Source organism: Amia ocellicauda, chromosome 1 (assembly GCF_036373705.1).
Source record: "Amia ocellicauda isolate fAmiCal2 chromosome 1, fAmiCal2.hap1, whole genome shotgun sequence".
NCBI lineage: Eukaryota > Metazoa > Chordata > Actinopteri > Amiiformes > Amiidae > Amia > Amia ocellicauda.
The window spans coordinates 39668669-39686822 of NC_089850.1; the positions used below are offsets into that span (position 1 = coordinate 39668669).

Sequence of the window (18154 nt, forward strand, 5' to 3'; positions counted from 1 at the left end):
TATTCTCACTTTAAATACACAGCATGGAACTGCTTATTTTCGCCTACAAGTATATCCAGAGACACTCAGAAATAGAGTAGCACAAAGTAGCTGCCCATCCGGTGTAAAAATATTGATCATAGCCAAGCACATTGACACAACAATCATGTACTGATATTTCTGTTGTTATAGACCTCCATAGGAAAGATTATTATTTTAAAAGTACAGCACACAATGAGGGACTTATTTTGTAAGGAAAGTGTAGAAGAGTCAATATATACATAGTCTCCCTTTCCATGTGAGGTCAGCTTCATCATTAGCCATTTTTAAATCTTCTTTAAAAAACTTATTTTTACTCTGTAGCTTTTGAATAGATTATTGAATATTTCGAAAGGGATACATTTTATGATGCTGTATTCCAAATGTTTTACATTTAATTTTAAATTAATTTGTTTCTATATTAATCTTATTTTGTTTGTTTGATCTGTAAAGCACTGTGGCTCAACTGTTGTTGTTTTTAAATGTGCTCTATAAATAAAGGTTGACTTGACTTGACTTGACATTAATTAATTACAATTAAAAAAAGCGATATCAGTACACAAATAATTTCCAAACTGGTGAACCTGAGACAAAACAAAGAGAAACCCTCGAAAAGGGTTTAACTTTAAACATAATTATGTTACTTTCTTTCTTTTTCAATCGAAGATACCCAAGCACATGATGTGGTCTCAGAAGAAAAAATGTGTAAAAAGAGACAGAGGAAAAAGTGATGAGACTGACATAACTAAAGGGGAGGCTAATAAATCCAACTAATCTGTTTTCTTTATGTTGGTCGCAACACAATAAACCCTTATTTTTTTGCTGACAATTCACTCCCGAGAGCATAGTTTCCTGTGGTTTCCAGGGGTCAAATTAATTTCTGGGGGTCATCTTTACCTATCAAGTTGTAGAGAGGTGAAATGAGAGATCTGTTACATTATAAGCTCCTTTTTTATTTTTAAACTCCTGCAACTCTCATTCCAATTGTGGTGCAGGAGTCAGCAGTACACTTAATGTAATCACAGATGAGCATGAAAGATTAATTTGAAAATAAACGTATGCAATAGGCCACCAGTGCATTCGCATTCATAAAACTAATGTATAAATTATATTTACTTGTACATTTATGATTGATTAATCAAAGGCAATTGATTTTTACGTGTCATTTTTCAAGTGTTCGATTTTGTTCACACTTTCCAGCTGGCAAAGCAATGACTTTATCATGGATGCGTTTTAAAAACATAGTGAATGAAGATGTTATCAAGCTTGTAAATGGTTCTAAATACAGAACGACAGATAGCAAAACCCCTGCGCTACCCACAACACTTCATAAAACAAAATTATACCCACAGATTATTATTCGAGTTGACTTTGTAATAAGAACCAACATTGCCATACCCCCCCAAAAACAACAACAGAAATCAGTTGAATTGTTTAAGACCATTAGGTCCAAGACATGTTGTTTTCTGAATGTCTTTGAATCATATACAATCATATTTTAATTTTGAAACAGATGCCCATTAAGGAATGGTTAAAAATAACAATAACTGATGGACAGTTATATCGGGACACTATTAGTAAATACTGGTGTATAAAAAAGAAAATGGTTTCAGTACAGGCAGAACACTTTGTTATGACTTATAATTAACAAAATGATTCCTGTGTTTATTGTACAGTCACCCACTACTGACAATTGACTAAATACCATGACACATGATTGGATACGGTCTTCTGTGTAATATGTTTCTGCCTTCAAGGAGGAAAGCTGGGTTTGAGACAGGGGATAAAGAATTGATTGACAACACAAAATATAAAACGGCATTACATAAACATATCAGAACAGGAATTGGTACTCCTTGGTAGGCAGAAATGATCAATATGCTCCATTTCCTATTTTCCATTAAAAAAACAAAAAAGTATCCAGCTAAAACCTTGCTAGATTAATCATCTCATTTTTAAGGGTGTCCCAAGGGGCACAGACAATAGAGAAACTGTACAGCACCTCCACTTGTTACAGTAATAGGTGACTGGCTTCCAAGATGGTGACAGGATCTAATCTAGTGTAAAACTCAAGCCTGTATCATACATTCTTCACAAGACACAATACCAGACCCACACAGTTAGTATGATCACAATACACAGAGTGCACATGTGTTCCCTGTTTATGGCCTTTTATTCATTTAACAATACAAACACTAACTGATATTACAAACCTAAAGAGGCTGGATTCCCAGCAAAAAAGCATTTATAAAAATGAATACTATAAAATACAATTAAATAGTTTCAGTAAGTAGTAAAAGGGAATAAATATCATTAACTAATCACCCTAGAGAACATCATTCCCTTTTTTATCTTCTTTAGATTAAAATCTAGTACTGAAAAGACTACTAACCTTTCTCACCATAAAATAATCAATACTGACACTAACCAATATATTTCCTTATTTGTGTTAGTGTGCCTTTTGTTAGCTTTAGCACTTATTAATAAGGTCACCTGTTCTAGGAGTTTGGAGTGAAATTCTGTTCAGTAGACCTGAGTAATGTGTGCTGCAAAAGTTAAGCAACAGACGTTGCCACAGACAGACACAGGAGAGTACAGGTGAGAGGTCTTGTTGTTTTCCTAGTTTCAGACCAGTCTTAACAGTGCTCATTCTGTTTTAAGTTTGCCTTAATTGAAGTTGGCATTATCTGTAGTTTGCCTAAATTGAAGTCAATTCAGTTCAGCTGCTGAGTTGGTTGTAGAAGGGAGATTTTGTCTAGGACTAGCAGGAATTCTGTTCCAGGTGGAGCCAGGTGGGGCCAGTTAGGTGTGAATTGGAGGCAAGTAGACAAAAGCTACTTAAAGCTGCTGTTGAGAAAGAGATGCGCTGTTTCTCGGTCACAAAAAGTTGAGCAGTTAACTAGGGAACAGGAACCAAGAGACTGAAAAAACTATCATTTAGAAGAATGTGGCCACTACAGTGTCAGGTTTGCAGAATGATTGCCTTCCTGGGCGAACTCATTTGTGAACGTAGTCGACATGTTGAAATCCTAGAGATCAAAGTCTGTGATTTTGAGGCCCAGCTTATTGATCTGCGCTGTATATAGTGATATGGAAGAATTGGTCAATCAGCACCTGAGAGAGATGGTGTGCCCGCCAAAACCTAGGAGAGTTGAGATCTTAGAGCAGGACACTGTACAGAACTGCTGGGTTACAGTAGGTCATATAGTAGGAGACTCGATTCTTAGAGGCGTAGATCACACAGTGTATTCTAGTCTGTGGCAGTTCTAGATGCTTTCAACTGGGGTGGCATGGCTGGGGCCATTTGTAATATTAGGAGGGCCATGAATTTCTCCGGGGGAGGGGGGTTGTTGGGGTATTGACGGTATTTTGTTTGTGATGTTAGCGGTGGGGGGGAGTTGACAGTGTTATTTCCGTGCTGTTAGCGGGGGGGTGCTGGCGGTGTTTTGTCCTCAATGTTGGGGGTGGACCTGCAGTGTTTTGTCCGCGATGTTAGTGGGGGGGGTGTTTTTCCCGTGACGTTACCTGGGGTGGGTGTTGACAGTGTTTTGGCCGCAGTGCTAGTTAGGGGGGCCACAGGGGGGGCCAAGCTTGCTGTCACAGGGGCACTGGCCCCCCCTTGCAACCGCCACTCTTTCTAGTGATAAGGAGACCCGCATGGTATCTTGCCTGCCTAGTGCTCAGGTTGCAGATTTCCCTAAACTAGTAGATGGGCTACTGGCTAAAGCCGGGGGGAATCCACTGGTCATGGTCCACACTAGAACCAATGACATAGGAAAAGGTAGGACAGAGGTTCTGCAAGACACATTTAAAGAGTTAGCAGAACCTCCACAGTTGTTTTCTCTGAAATACTTCCGGTACCACGTGCATGGCCAGGGAGACAGGCAGAGATTAGAAAGTTTAACATGTGGTTGAAATCTTGGTGTAGGGAAGAGGGTTTTAGATGTATGGACCATTGTTTTTTCTTCTGGGATAGATGGGACCTGTACAAACTGGACAGTCTACATCTAAACAGAAGGGGGGCTAATGGATTGGGAGAGCGTATGCGCAGAGTAATTGAGAATCTTTTAAACTAGGGACCAGGGGGGCAGGGAGCTCTGACAATGGGAGATGTTCCACTAAAGAAAGAAAACAGAGGGAAACTGCTAGTAGGAAAGTGTTTGTACCTCAATGTCAGGAGTATAAGGAACAAGATGTTAGACCTAGAAGCCACAGTGCTGGTGTGTGACTATGATGTTGTAGGAGTGACAGAAACATGGCTTACAGAAAATGTTGGTAAGAATACACACAGTTTAGGAGGGACAGGCAAAATCAAAGAGTATTATAGTAGTATTATATGTCAAAAATGACATTGAGGCAGAACTCAAATTAGATCCTAGTAATTACATTTCTGATTAGAAGAAAGTGAAGTTACTGAAAATGAAACCACAACTGAGTACAGTTCTGTAGTTTTCTATTAGTGGGTGGGTCAAAGTTTTAGATTTAATCTGTTGTTTTAGATTTAAAACAATGGTCTACAGTTTTAGAAAAGCAAACCTTGAAGGTATGATGCGGCAATTGGAAGAGTTAGCCTGGAGCACAGTTGAAAATGGATGGTTATATTTTAAGAATATACTACTTGTGGCTCAGGAGAAATTTGTACCAAAACTTAGCAAATTGAGGACCAAAAAACACTGGTCAAATCGAATTGGGGTAGTTAGAAGCAACTCCTCTTATCAACAGTCTCTGTTTCATATACATCAGCCATCTACTTACATTACCCTGAATGCCTACAGCTTCCAGTTTGAGGAACAGTCTTTGGTGTGGAACCTTGTCAAAAGTTTTTTGAAAATCTAAGTGTATCATATATCATTTAGAACATTTGCCACATCTTGTTTGTTTTCCAAGATACTTCCATTTTTGCCCATTTTCTGGTTCACTTCCTCCTTTATTGACCTCTTGCTGTTGTAGTATTGAAAAAAGTTATTTGCATTAGTTTTAGCTATGTTTCTTTCTTTTTCCATCTTTGCTTTCCTGATCCCTTTCTTAAGATCTCTTTGCAGTTCAACATATTCTTTGCATTTTTTTGCATCTCTATACTTAGTATGTGCTATACAACCTTTTCTTTCTCTTAATTTTTTTTGCATTCTTCTATTAAACCATTTGGCCAATGTTTTTTGGTCCTTAGTTTGCTAAGTTTTTGTACAAATTTCTCCTGAGCCTCAACTTGTATATTCTTAAAAAATAACCATCCATTTTCAACTGAATCTGTATCCAGTGTGCTCCAGTCTAACTCTAAGTGCTGCCTCATGCCTTCAAGGTTTGCTTTTCTAAAATTGTAGACCATTGTTTTAGACTTGGTCCTTGTTTTTTGAAAGTATGCCTCAAAGCTAACCAAATTGTGATCACAGATTGCCATTGGTTCTCTAACTAGTGTCCCTCTGACTCTATCTTGTTCATTTGAAAAGATCATTTACCATCTCAACCATTTCTATTTCTGCTTCTGTAGTCCCAACTGGGCTTTCCCAGTCTATGTTTGTAGAACAGGGGATGTTCCAACTGACTGGAAGACAGCAAATGTCATACCAATCCACAAGAAAGGGGACAAAACTGAGCCAGGAAATTACAGACCAATCAGTCTCACCTACATTACTTGTAAAATCCCTGTCCACAGGGATCAGTATTAGGGCCTTTGCTTTTTCTAAGCTATATTAATTATCTGGACTCTGGGAGTTAGCAAAACTTGTCAAATTTGCAGATGATACTAAAATAGGTGGCTCAGCAGATACAATCTTGGCAGCACAGGTTATTCAAATGGACTCAGATAATATTCAGTTGTGGGCCAACCCTGGCAGATGAAATTCAATGTGGACAAGTGCAAGGTATTACATGCAGGTAACAAAAATGTCCACTATAATTACACTATGGGAGGTACAGATCTAGATTAAGTAATGCATGAGAAAGACCTAGGAGTCTACGTGGACTCCTCACTTTCTCCATCCAAACAATGTGGGGAAGCAATAAAAAAGGGAAACAGAATGCTAGGGTATATTGTCAAAAGTGTAGAATTTAAAACAAGGGCAGTGATGTTCAGACAGTACAATGCACTAGTTAGAGCTCATCTGGATACTGTGGACAGTTCTGGGCTCCACACTTCAAGAAAGATATCGCTGCTCTAGAGGCAGTTCAGAGGAGAGCAACCAGACTCATTCCAGGTCTGAAGGGAATGTCCTACTGAAAGACTGAGGGAACTGAACCTTTTCACCCTGGAACAGAGGAGACTACGTGGGGACTTGATTCAAGTCTTCAAAATCATGAAGGGCATCGACCACATCAAACCAGAGGAGCTTTTCCAGATCAACAGGGACATATGCACCCGGGGACACAGTTATTAATGAACACCAAATGAACATGATGGGTCCAATGTCCTCCTCTCATTTGTAAACTTTCCTATGTTCTAACACAATATGTATACAGTGCATGCAGGTTTTTCAGTTTTGTCTGTATCAACATCTGGTGTCCTTCCTTGAAAAGCTGTTAGACAGGAGAGACGTAGTGGAGATGTAGGAGAAGGGCATTGTTGTTTAAGTGGCTAAAAACTCTTAACTCTACACCTCTAGCCATTGGTGCTTGGTGACTGAAACTGCCTTCAGGAGAATATTGTGTGATTGTTAATGCACTGTCAAACAGTTGTGAATTGGTTTCATGTTGAAAATAAATAACTGAAAACAGTAGTTGAGCAGGAAATATTTCATTTCAAAATTAGAATTCAAGGGGTTCTGTCTATGATTTTGAGGAGTAAGTATAGCATCATGTAGCTCATAATATATATATAAAGACTATTAGAGCCATTAATCTAGAGCCTTTGATTGTATGGATGATTTAGTCTGAACAAAAGTAGCCTTCTAAATGCAGATAACATGCAAACAAAGGGAGAAAAAATGTAGTTTCAGCAAATACGGAGATCATCTTGTGACTTTTCACTGATTCTAATAGATGCAGGTAGATGCTTCATGCGTGAAATTTACAATATGGGTTAGCAAGCCTCCCAGAGCTCTCCTGCTTCCACTGCAGAGTGCTAACCTTTCTCATACTGCACTAAACCCTGTGCTGGGGTGTTCAGACACCTTTGTAACCTTCCTATACGTTATTGGAAAAATAATAGTGGCTGCGGTCATGGTGGATTTGATCAAATAAAACTAAAGGTTTTCTGAAATGATTCTATCAAAATTCAGTGATCCCCAGGCAAAACCTTAACCTGTTACAGAGACTAATGATTTCAGAGAAGAACGCATACCTGAGTCACTTTTATGTTTCTCACCTCACACAAACTGTATGCAGCTTCAAAAGGATAATGCAATTATCTGGTATTTTACTAAATTATATATATACACACATACACATACATACACACATAAATGGCCTATATATATATATATATATATATATATATATATATATATATATATATATATATATATATATACACTCACCTAAAGGATTATTAGGAACACCTGTTCAATTTCTCATTAATGCAATTATCTAACCAACCAATCACATGGCAGTTGCTTCAATGCATTTAGGGGTGTGGTCCTGGTCAAGACAATCTCCTGAACTCCAAACTGAATGTCTGATTGGGAAAGAAAGGTGATTTAAGCAATTTTGAGCGTGGCATGGTTGTTGGTGCCAGACGGGCCGGTCTGAGTATTTCACAATCTGCTCAGTTACTGGGATTTTCACGCACAACCATTTCTAGGGTTTACAAAGAATGGTGTGAAAAGGGAAAAACATTCAGTATGCGGCAGTCCTGTGGGCGAAAATGCCTTGTTGATGCTAGAGGTCAGAGGAGAATGGGCCGACTGATTCAAGCTGATAGAAGAGCAACTTTGACTGAAATAACCACTCGTTACAACCGAGGTATGCAGCAAAGCATTTGTGAAGCCACAACACGTACAACCTTGAGGCGGATGGGCTACAACAGCAGAAGACCCCACCGGGTACCACTCATCTCCACTACAAATAGGAAAAAGAGGCTACAATTTGCACAAGCTCACCAAAATTGGACAGTTGAAGACTGGAAAAATGTTGCCTGGTCTGATGAGTCTCGATTTCTTTTGAGACATTCAGATGGTAGAGTCAGAATTTGGCGTAAACAGAATGAGAACATGGATCCATCATGCCTTGTTACCACTGTGCAGGCTGGTGGTGGTGGTGTAATGGTGTGGGGGATGTTTTCTTGGCACACTTCAGGCCCCTTAGTGCCAACTGGGCATCGTTTAAATGCCACGGCCTACTTGAGCATTGTTTCTGACCATGTCCATCCCTTTATGACCACCATGTACCCATCCTCTGATGGCTACTTCCAGCAGGATAATGCACCATGTCACAAAGGTCGAATCATTTCAAATTGGTTTCTTGAACATGACAATGAGTTCACTGTACTAAACTGGCCCCCACAGTCACCAGATCTCAACCCAATAGAGCATCTTTGGGATGTGGTGGAACGGGAGCTTCGTGCCCTGGATGTGCATCCCACAAATCTCCATCAACTGCAAGATGCTATCCTATCAATATGGGCCAACGTTTCTAAAGAATGCTTTCAGCACCTTGTTGAATCAATGCCACGTAGAATTAAGGCAGTTCTGAAGGCGAAAGGGGGTCAAACACAGTATTAGTATGGTGTTCCTAATAATCCTTTAGGTGAGTGTATATATATATATATATATATATATATATATATATATATATATATATTTGCATTGTGCACTTTTTAGAAAAAATACTTCAACCTTTCTAATTTGTATAAAAGGCGAGAATCGAGCAACTTGGAAGCATTATCACATAGAACAACGGAAATGGGACAACATGCCTTAGTCAGACACCATATTTTATACACTGGACAAGGGAGTCTGCTAAGAAATAAATAATAAAAAGAACAACACACCTCTATTACACTCAAAGTAACAAAATGTGAATAATTTATACAGTTACAACACCATATTCAGTGAATAGTTATTCAATGAACATAAATATAAAGCAGTATAAAATAAAAATACTTAAAATCTTAAATTGAGATCATGGGCAATCTTAATCATTAAGAACTATCACTGCTACCAGGTACACACACAGCATATTAAAGGGCAATCAACGTAACCTGCATGTCTGTGGACAGTGGGAGGAAACCAGAGTGCCCAGAGAAAACCCACACAGACACGGGGAGAACATGCAAACTCCACACAGACATGCCCCCCAAGCCAGGACTCAAGCCCGGGACCATGGATCTGTGAGGCAGCAGAGCTAACCACCACACCGCTGTGCCACCCTCACTGAAGGCTCTTTAATGTGAATTTAAAGAAAAGTCATAGGTGAAGATGTTGCTCTCCAACTACAAATAGAATTAGGCTACTTTAAAGCAAGGTTCTATATAATTTTGTATATATTATTTGTTTCTATCAGAGAATTCATTTTATTACTACCACAAATCTATAAGGGATGTGTGGAATTAAATAAATAGAGGTGGAATGCAGAGAAAGAGACAAATACAATAGAGTAGGCCTATTTAATATCTCTGCCTTTAGTCCTTTTTCCACTTCCTCTAAAATATTAAAAATATCAGATGCTGATTCGTCGACAGGTGTTCTTTTTTTACCTTCCCAATGTCCTGCACACTTCAACTTCAGGTGATGCATTACTTCATTGTAAAGAAAGGTTTTCGTTTGGTGTTGATAATTGGAAGTTGCAAATTAGGAACATTTTCACAGGGACGATAATAGTTTTGATTTGGAGTCTAGTACTTAAATCATATATGCCCTTTTAATTTAATCTCTTATCGTGTAAATGGAAAGGGGGAACTTGTCAAATAATACTCGTTATCGAGAGTATAACTTTATTTAGATCCCCAGAGATTGTAACCAACAGAGAATAAATTGTTATTTTTTTAAGATTTAATTTTATGCAAAAACTGGTCCCGAGTTGCTTTTGAGATTGTGTAATCTCTGAGCCATGGGTATAAAATCAGAGAATCTTTTACAGTTAACAACACAGTCAAGAGGTCAACAAAGCTTGCCAGACCTGTAGAATTATATATTTTTTTCTTAATGTCCTATGTGAATCAGTTTAAGTTGCAAAAAGACATATAAACCTTTGTCCGCCACTGTGATAAAGGAACAGACCATTGGGATCAAGATGTAGATACACAATACACACCTGATACACAATAAAGGATACTTTGATGAGTTTACTTATTGTGGTTCCAATAAGCTAGACCTTGATTTGCATGTGAAGAGCTATGGATGGAAGTGCTATGCGTCCTTCTGGTATATGCTGAGATTGACAGGTAGCAGGGCTATATGATATGGGGTGGATGAATTACAACAGATTTAAGGGCCGTCATCTGAATGGTAGGTGTAATAGCATGCACTGCCCAGCAGTGTGTGTCCTGAGTCCTAAGTGAGAGAATGAACAACATACATGCTTCACAAGAGATAGCCTAAACAACGCAGCCAGTGATCATATGGAAAATGCAATCTCCTAACCGTTAAGGCTGAAATCTCCGAAGAGCCAAGTTGAAAATGACTGAAAATTATCTGTTATAAAAGAGTCAAGAATTCACTATCTAAGAAAAAAAACATTTCACACTTTTGTGCTTTAGAAAATAACACGTTTCTGTCTGCATCCTCTGCAGTCTGGCTAGACCAAAGCATATACATATTCAGATGTATAATGACATGTGTGAGTCTTCTGCTTGCATTATATGTTGAACATACTGCACATGAATCAAATTGTTGTAGTCATTCCCATTCAGCTCTCATTTGATCTCATTCCCAGGTTCAGCAAGAAAGGGAGATGGGGAAACACATAACATGGAGAGAAAAAAAAAAGCAAAAAAAAAAAAGCTGAGAATTAAAATGAGCCTGGAGAGATTCTCTCACTCTCTCATGTAATGAGAAACAGTATTATAGGTGTGGGGAAGTGGCGGGTTAAATTAAAAGCGACATATCTGGGTTTAATGGAGAATTCAGGATGGCAAACAGCCTTTAAACCTACACTCACATCTTTCTTAAGGTGCTGTCAGTTCAATCACTTTCTTAGTGCGCCTGTCCCTGTACCACAGAGGATTCAAACCATCTGTGCTACGGTGTTACTCCTTTCAGCTCAACATCACAAGAACATGCTTTCCTATGAATTATTTGTGTCAAAAATCATAGGAGCAGTTTATGCATCGTTAAGCAGTGTGAATTTGTTGGGACAGTGTCATTTTTACACCCCGTCAGGACATACAGGGGGTATAGATGAGTTGCATGTACAATTAGGTCCATAAATATTTGGACAGTGACATATTTTTCATCATTTTGGCTCTGTACATCACCACCATGAATTTGAAAGGAAACAACTGCTTGAAGTCTGGAACCCATAGACATCACCAGATGCTGGGGTCTTCCTTGGTGATGCTCTGCCAGGCCTGTACTGCAGCTGTTGGCAACATTAGGTGTGGCCAAATCAACTATTTGGTACATTCTTAAAAAGAAAGAACGCACTGGTGAGCTCAGGAACACCAAAAGGCCGAAAAGACCACGGAAAACAACTGTGGTGAATGACAGAAGAATTATTTCCCTGGTGAAGAAAAACCCCTTCACAACAGTTGGCCAGATCAAGAACACCCTCCAGGAGGTAGGCGTATCTGTGTCAAAGTCAACAATCAAGAGAAGACTTCACCAGAGTACATACAGAGGATTTACCACAAGATGTAAACATATAAAAATGGGTGTAATTCCTACACCGTTTACCCAATTTGGATGTAACCACCCTCAAATTAAAGATGAAAGTCTAAAATTAAAGTACATCTTGATTGTTTCCTTCCAGGTCCAGTGTGGTGTTGTACAGAGCCAAAATGATGACAATTGTGTCACTGTTGAAATATTTATGGACCCAACTGTAGTTCAGCCTTTGCTCTATTGCAGTGCCTCCGCGTCTCGACATTTGTACTTGGAATTATAACTTTCACGATATGAGAAGCCTGGAGAAAAAGGAAACATGTCTAGAAGTCATGAGCTCTGGAAAAACACACAATGACTATTTCCCCTGCAAAAGTGTGACAGAGCAGATTTTCTGTGCTGTGGCAATGAAGTGGAATTGAAATGCTTTAGTAGAATCACTTTTAGAATGAAATTAGGTTGAATTAATTGGCATTTTCTAAATAGATTGTGTATTTCTGTAATGGTCATTGGAGTCACAGTAATACATGCTTAAGTGCAAAAATGTGGACTTCCTGACAGGAGGGTGGAGTGAGGGGTGGCCCACACCAATAAATCTGATACAACAAGTGAGATTTTCATTGATCAGCATTCATAAACTCAGCAGTCTAAGCTCAGGGCATCTGATAGGTACCGGGGATTCTTATGATTTCTCTCTTAAAATAAGGAGACATAAGAGACTCCCCTCCTTCTCACCTACGATACGGCATGATTTCACTCATTCAACTGACAGTTACACCTTCAGATTTCAACAATTAAATCGGAGCCCTTGTATAGTCCCCTCATTTCGAATTAAGCACATCAATAAAACTTTGATCACACAGGCCTCCTTCTCATGAAAAGTCAAAGCCTTATTTTTAAGATGTACTTGACAGCTCTTAAATTAGTCCATTCTTCCCAGATAAAAGTTTTTTTCTTACTGATTTAGAACTTGTCACAAACATGAAAACAAACAAAGCAAAACAGGAAACAGAAATCACGTTTATTGAAGGGGACCGATGTACAGAATTCAAAAGAGAGTCAGCTCAACTAAACACCTTATAGCTGACGACGTAGAATCCGGTTTTGTCTGGTTTAATATCCGCCACTCAGGCATTGATTGTCGTGCTTTAGTAGGTGAAGGCCCTGTAAGGAGAGGATTGTTTATATGAACTATATGTGCAGAAAAAAGTCGGTTTCATTGAAAGTCGTAATCAGATGTGCTGAGAGCAGTCAGAAGGGCAGACATGCACCTCCTCTCGCAGTGGATGCCTGCCAGGAACAGCATCTCAGGAAGTGAAATTGGCTTGGGCTAAATTTGGCTTACATGGGCTCTGTACCGAGGCAGGTGCTGTAATGTATTTCTGTCATCACCAGCATGAACACTGAAGGCTATATATATATATATATATATATATATATATATATATATTCGGATATTCAAAAAAGATTTCTCTCTTATCAGAAACACATGCACTGAATATCCCTTGAATTCATTAGAGGTTGGAAGATACATATTTATTTTTGCAGACTACTATAATAATAATCAAATCAAATAATAATATACATTTGCTTTGTGCTGTATTGTTCGTGGCAGCTCCTGTCTGAAAGCCAAGTCTAGCGGAGGCCGGGTTTGACGGGCTGCTCCAGTGTGGTGAACGAATAACAGTGAAGGGGTGGAGGGGGTGGAAGGAGTGGGGGGCAGTAACCTTCAAATTGCAAGGCTGCATGTGAGTCCCAGGGCTGTCACTCCCGTCTTCACATCCCTCCTTGTTATTCCAAAGATGAGTCATACTATGAGGGCTGCACACACAGGCTGCATTTCAAGCAACAGCTCTCAATGGCCATTCCACAAATAAGCCCGGGTAGGCAGCCTTCCACTTTGTAAGATACGTACTGAACATGAATTAGTTATCAGGGTTTAATGGCTCATGAATGAATTGCTGGGCAAATACAGTCCTATAACAGTCTGTATATCATTTTCTCATTACATGTAACAACAGAGGTCAATGCTCACCAACATTCACAAAGAGACTTATAAGAAAATCAATAACAAAAAAACAAAGTAATAAGTTGGTAAACATACTCAAAATGCATTTCTACTCGATGTGGGTAATTAGTCAGTGCACTGCTGCAATCGGCACCCCTGTATAGACTGCACCGCACTGCAAAACACTCATGTGCAGCTTAACAACATCACAGAGACACCAAACAGTGTTGTTTGGATATAAATAATAGTTTGTTCTGTATAGGTTTTTGTTCTCTTTGATTTATTGAAACAATTCCCATAAACTTAAATATTTACCATTGAAATAAAGCCATGTGTACTTGCACTGAGTGTGATGAAAACACTATAAAGTGTATAGTGGTGTACCATAGTAAACATATGGTAACATGGTGTACCATGGTATTAACAAATTAATATGCCCTGTGGTGAATGATTTACCACTGCTTAAGACTTAAGTAACCAGCACATAATAATAATAATAATAATAATAATAATAATAATAATAATAATAATAATAATAATAGTAATAGTAATAGTAATACAACCATTCTCCTCCTCTGCTAGAACAGAACAAGCCACTTCTGAAGCAAGTGCTCATTTTGCAGATTCCCCCCTGAGTTCCTTGGTGGAAAGGCATCTTGTCAGTTTAATAATGCTGCAATTATACTGCATTTTTTTAGACACCGTGGGCTGGAAGAAATCGAGGAGGGAACATTGTATAAACCTGTCGTGTAGATGAGAGTTGCTGTTATGTAAAAAGAAGTGCATACAAAGAGCTCAAAATCCATCTGAATCCCCTTTCCAGCCACACACACTCACTGGCCAAGTACATTCAGAGCTTGACCTTTAACCTTCATAGATTTCTCAGTGTTGGATATAATGGTTTCTGTCAGTTTCTAAATATTAATTCCCACAGGGAACACCCCAGCAATTACACAAGAGAACTTCTGCTTTTCCATGATCTAACTTTTTTTGTGTGTGTTGGATTTTGCTATGGTATACCAAGATCTCTCTCTCTCTCTCTAAATATATATTCTGAATTTTACAAATTAAAGGAATGATCAAAAACAGAAATCATACAGCATTTGTAGGAGTTCTGAAATCCTCTTTGGAAAGGAAATCAAATCTGTGGTAATCTATGCAAGTGCACTTATAGCCATGCAGAGTTCATGCCCACAGAGATTTGGAGTAGGAGCACCACCTCAACAAATATCTTTCCCCCAGAGTTCAATCACTGCTGTGGGACTCATGACTCTCATTACCCAGTGTATATGGTTACAATGGTCAGAACACAGACATACACACGCCCACCTTTATTGTGCCTTTCCCCAGTAGAGTCTTTCTTCAGTTTCAGTTCAGGGTTGGCTAGTCCCAGTTCTCACCTCACTGCATTCAATACAAAAGTAAATAGACTACAGCGCTATTGCAGAAGTTCCTGACAGGGTCTCCCAGTGAAATGTAATAAACAGAGAGATACGCTGATATAGTATTCAGCTGTCAGGGATTTTTATTATCATTTGTATTGTTTACTTTGTACCTGTAAGCTAGCCGTACTTTGAGAAGGACCACCCGCTGTTATAATGCCTTTGCGTATAAGACTGATTTGAATATTTGAGAGTTGTTTGTTCCAATAAATTCTGCCTACCTACATTGACTGTCTCATCAAGAGATCTTTAGACTAAACAGAGGACTGATATACCTCCATCTTTCCCTATCACACACAACCACATCCTCCCCTGAGTAAACTGCTTCATTCAGTTTTCCATATTAGACCAATCCCCCCCCCCCCATTGTCTAATATAAGCAAATATGAGTTACAGATAAAGAGATGTGTAATTGGAGAAACAACACTGGTATGCTGTGCTCAGACCTCTCATTCCTACAGGTGGAGGGACCGTGATAATGGGACTTGGTTTCACACAGAATTGAAGGACAGCTTCACCACCAGGCAATAGACTGGAATCTCAATGGCCTGTGAACTGTGAACAGGTCAGATAAACTAGTTAGGGTTCTCTGTCAGGTCTATTGTTATCTAAACTCCTAACCTGACCCATAGTTGTGTCTCCTATAGACCTATTGAGTTTGGGACTTTGAACTCTCCCTCTGCTTAAGTACTTCTGTCTGATGTAGCAGGCCCAAACACTGGGTTACTGGCCTCTGTCAATGTTAAGTGCCCCTCAGGCAGCATGTCTTAACTAACATTATATACAGTGACTACATACCTATATATTGAGAATTTGTAACAATTATAGTGTATACACATTACATATGTGGTAAAAAGTCTCTGCTTTGATACAGTAGAAGATACATTAGAAACAATAGCCTGTTTCTATAACTGTGTCTCTAACTGCAGTTTACAATTTACATTTATTAACAATGTGATAACACAGAAGAACATTGTGTTTAAAATCTCATTTTCATACATTTATTTTTTTGCAAATCCATGTCTTACTTGGTCAATCCACATTTGTTTAAAGCTGAATATGCCCATCACACAGGTTAATGGTTTAAAATTAATGTGTTATTCACGGGCCTCTTAATTCCTTCCTTAACTGCAAACTTGCCAATGATGTAAAAACATTTCAAAGAACAACATAATTAGCCTCACTTAAATCAAAACACTTAGTGTAATTAGTAAACACCAACCCATCCAATTAATTTGGAGAAAATCCAGCAAGTGGACAGGATGTGAGGGACTGACACCGAGAGTGACGAGTGGAGCTGCTCCTCCGGCAGGCTGCTCCAACAGCTGTAACACTCAGCTCACTGAAACGATGGGCTCTCTGTTCAGCACTTCACTCACGGGGATAAATTATTTCTGTGTCTTTCATGCACAGTAAACAACGCCAACCAGCAGCAGATTGAAAAAGGCTTTGCAAAGCAACCTCGCGCTTACAGTCATCAGAGCTTAATTAGTTTCCCTTCTATTTGGATCTGACAACACTTTTGTGTGTGTGTGTGTGTGTTTTCAAAGAGAACAGTCTCAAAACAGTCAGCATGCCAAAATCCAGCATCATACACATGTAGCCACTTTATTAGGTACACCAGCTCATTAATGCCAATAGCCAAACAGTGAATTATGTGAAAGCAACTCAATATATAAAGCATGCAGACATGGTCAAGAGGTTTAGTTGGTGTTTGACCAAACATTATAATGGAGAAGACGCATGATCTAAGTCACTTTGACTGTAGTATGATTGTTAGTGCCAGACGTGGTGGTTCCAGCATCTCAGAAACAGCTGACCTGCTGGGATTTTCACGGACTACAGTCTCTGCACTCTTAAAATAGATGGTGCAATATAAAACCAAAAAGGGTTCCGTGGTTCGCTTCCATATTGAACCATTTTCTGAAGCTCTCTGGTAGGAACCCTAGAGGTTCCACATCAAAATGAAACCATGTATGGTGCAATTTGTGAAACACCCTTTTCATCCATAAAAGCTGATTTATACAATACATTAGTTTAATTTTGCCCCACTTTCAATAACTTTATTATTGTTGTATACACAACAGTATACACTGATCAGCCATAACATTATGACCACTGACAGGTGAAGTGAATAACACTGATAATCTCGTTATCATGGCACCTGTCAGTGGGTGGGATATATTAGGCAGCAAGTGAACATTTTGTCCTCAAAGTTGATGTGTTAGAAGCAAGAAAAATGGGGAAGCGTAAGGATCTGAGAGACTTTGACAAGGGCCAAATTGTGATGGCTAGACGACTGGGTCAGAGCATCTCCAAAACTGCAGCTCTTGTTGGGTGTTCCCGGTCAGTGGTCAGTACCTATCAAAAGTGGTCCAAGGAAGGAAAAGCGGTAAACCGGTGACAGGGTCATGGGTGGCCAAGGCTCATTGATGCACATGGGGAGCGAAGGCTGGCCCGTGTGGTCCAATCTAACAGACGAGCTACTGTAGCTCAAATTGCTGAAAAAGTGAATGCTGGTTCTGATAGAAAGGTGTCAGAACACACAGTGCATCGCAGTTTGTTGTGTATGGGGCTGCGTAGCCGCAGACCAGTCAGGGTGCCCATGCTGACCCGTCCACTGCCAAAAGTGCCTACAATGGGCACGTGAGCATCAGAACTGGACCACGGAGCAATGGAAGAAGGCGGCCTGGTCTGATGAATCACGAGTTCAAGGTGTTGACTTGGCCTCCAAATTCCCCAGATCTCAATTCAATCAAACATCTGTGGGATGTGCTGGACAAACAAGTCCGATCCATGGAGGCCCCACCTCGCAACTTACAGGACTTAAAGGATCTGCTGCTAACGTCTTGGTGCCAGATACCACAGCACACCTTCAGAGGTCTAGTGGAGTCCATGCCTCGACGGGTCAGGGCTGTTTTGGCGGCAAAAGGTGGACCTACACAATATTAGGCAGGTGGTCATAATGTTGTGGCTGATCGGTGTAAGCTTTC

At 39.4% G+C, this 18154-nt stretch overlaps 1 protein-coding gene across 2 annotated transcripts in view; it reads right to left on the reverse strand.

Annotated features, from left to right (window-relative positions):
- Positions 1-18154, reverse strand: part of LOC136749894 (XK-related protein 6) — a 123864-nt gene that overhangs the window by 28278 nt on the left and 77432 nt on the right. The window contains exons 7-10 of one of the 2 annotated variants that reach the window (XM_066704530.1): positions 16441-16474; positions 10170-10203; positions 9272-9278; positions 3845-3869 (exon numbers count right to left, since the gene is read on the reverse strand). The exons of the other annotated variant lie outside the window; for it this stretch is intronic. Of the exons in view, the coding sequence (XP_066560627.1) occupies positions 3845-3869; positions 9272-9278; positions 10170-10203; positions 16441-16474 (100 nt within the window). The remainder of the gene's footprint in view (positions 1-3844; positions 3870-9271; positions 9279-10169; positions 10204-16440; positions 16475-18154) is intronic. 2 annotated transcript variants of the gene reach the window in all.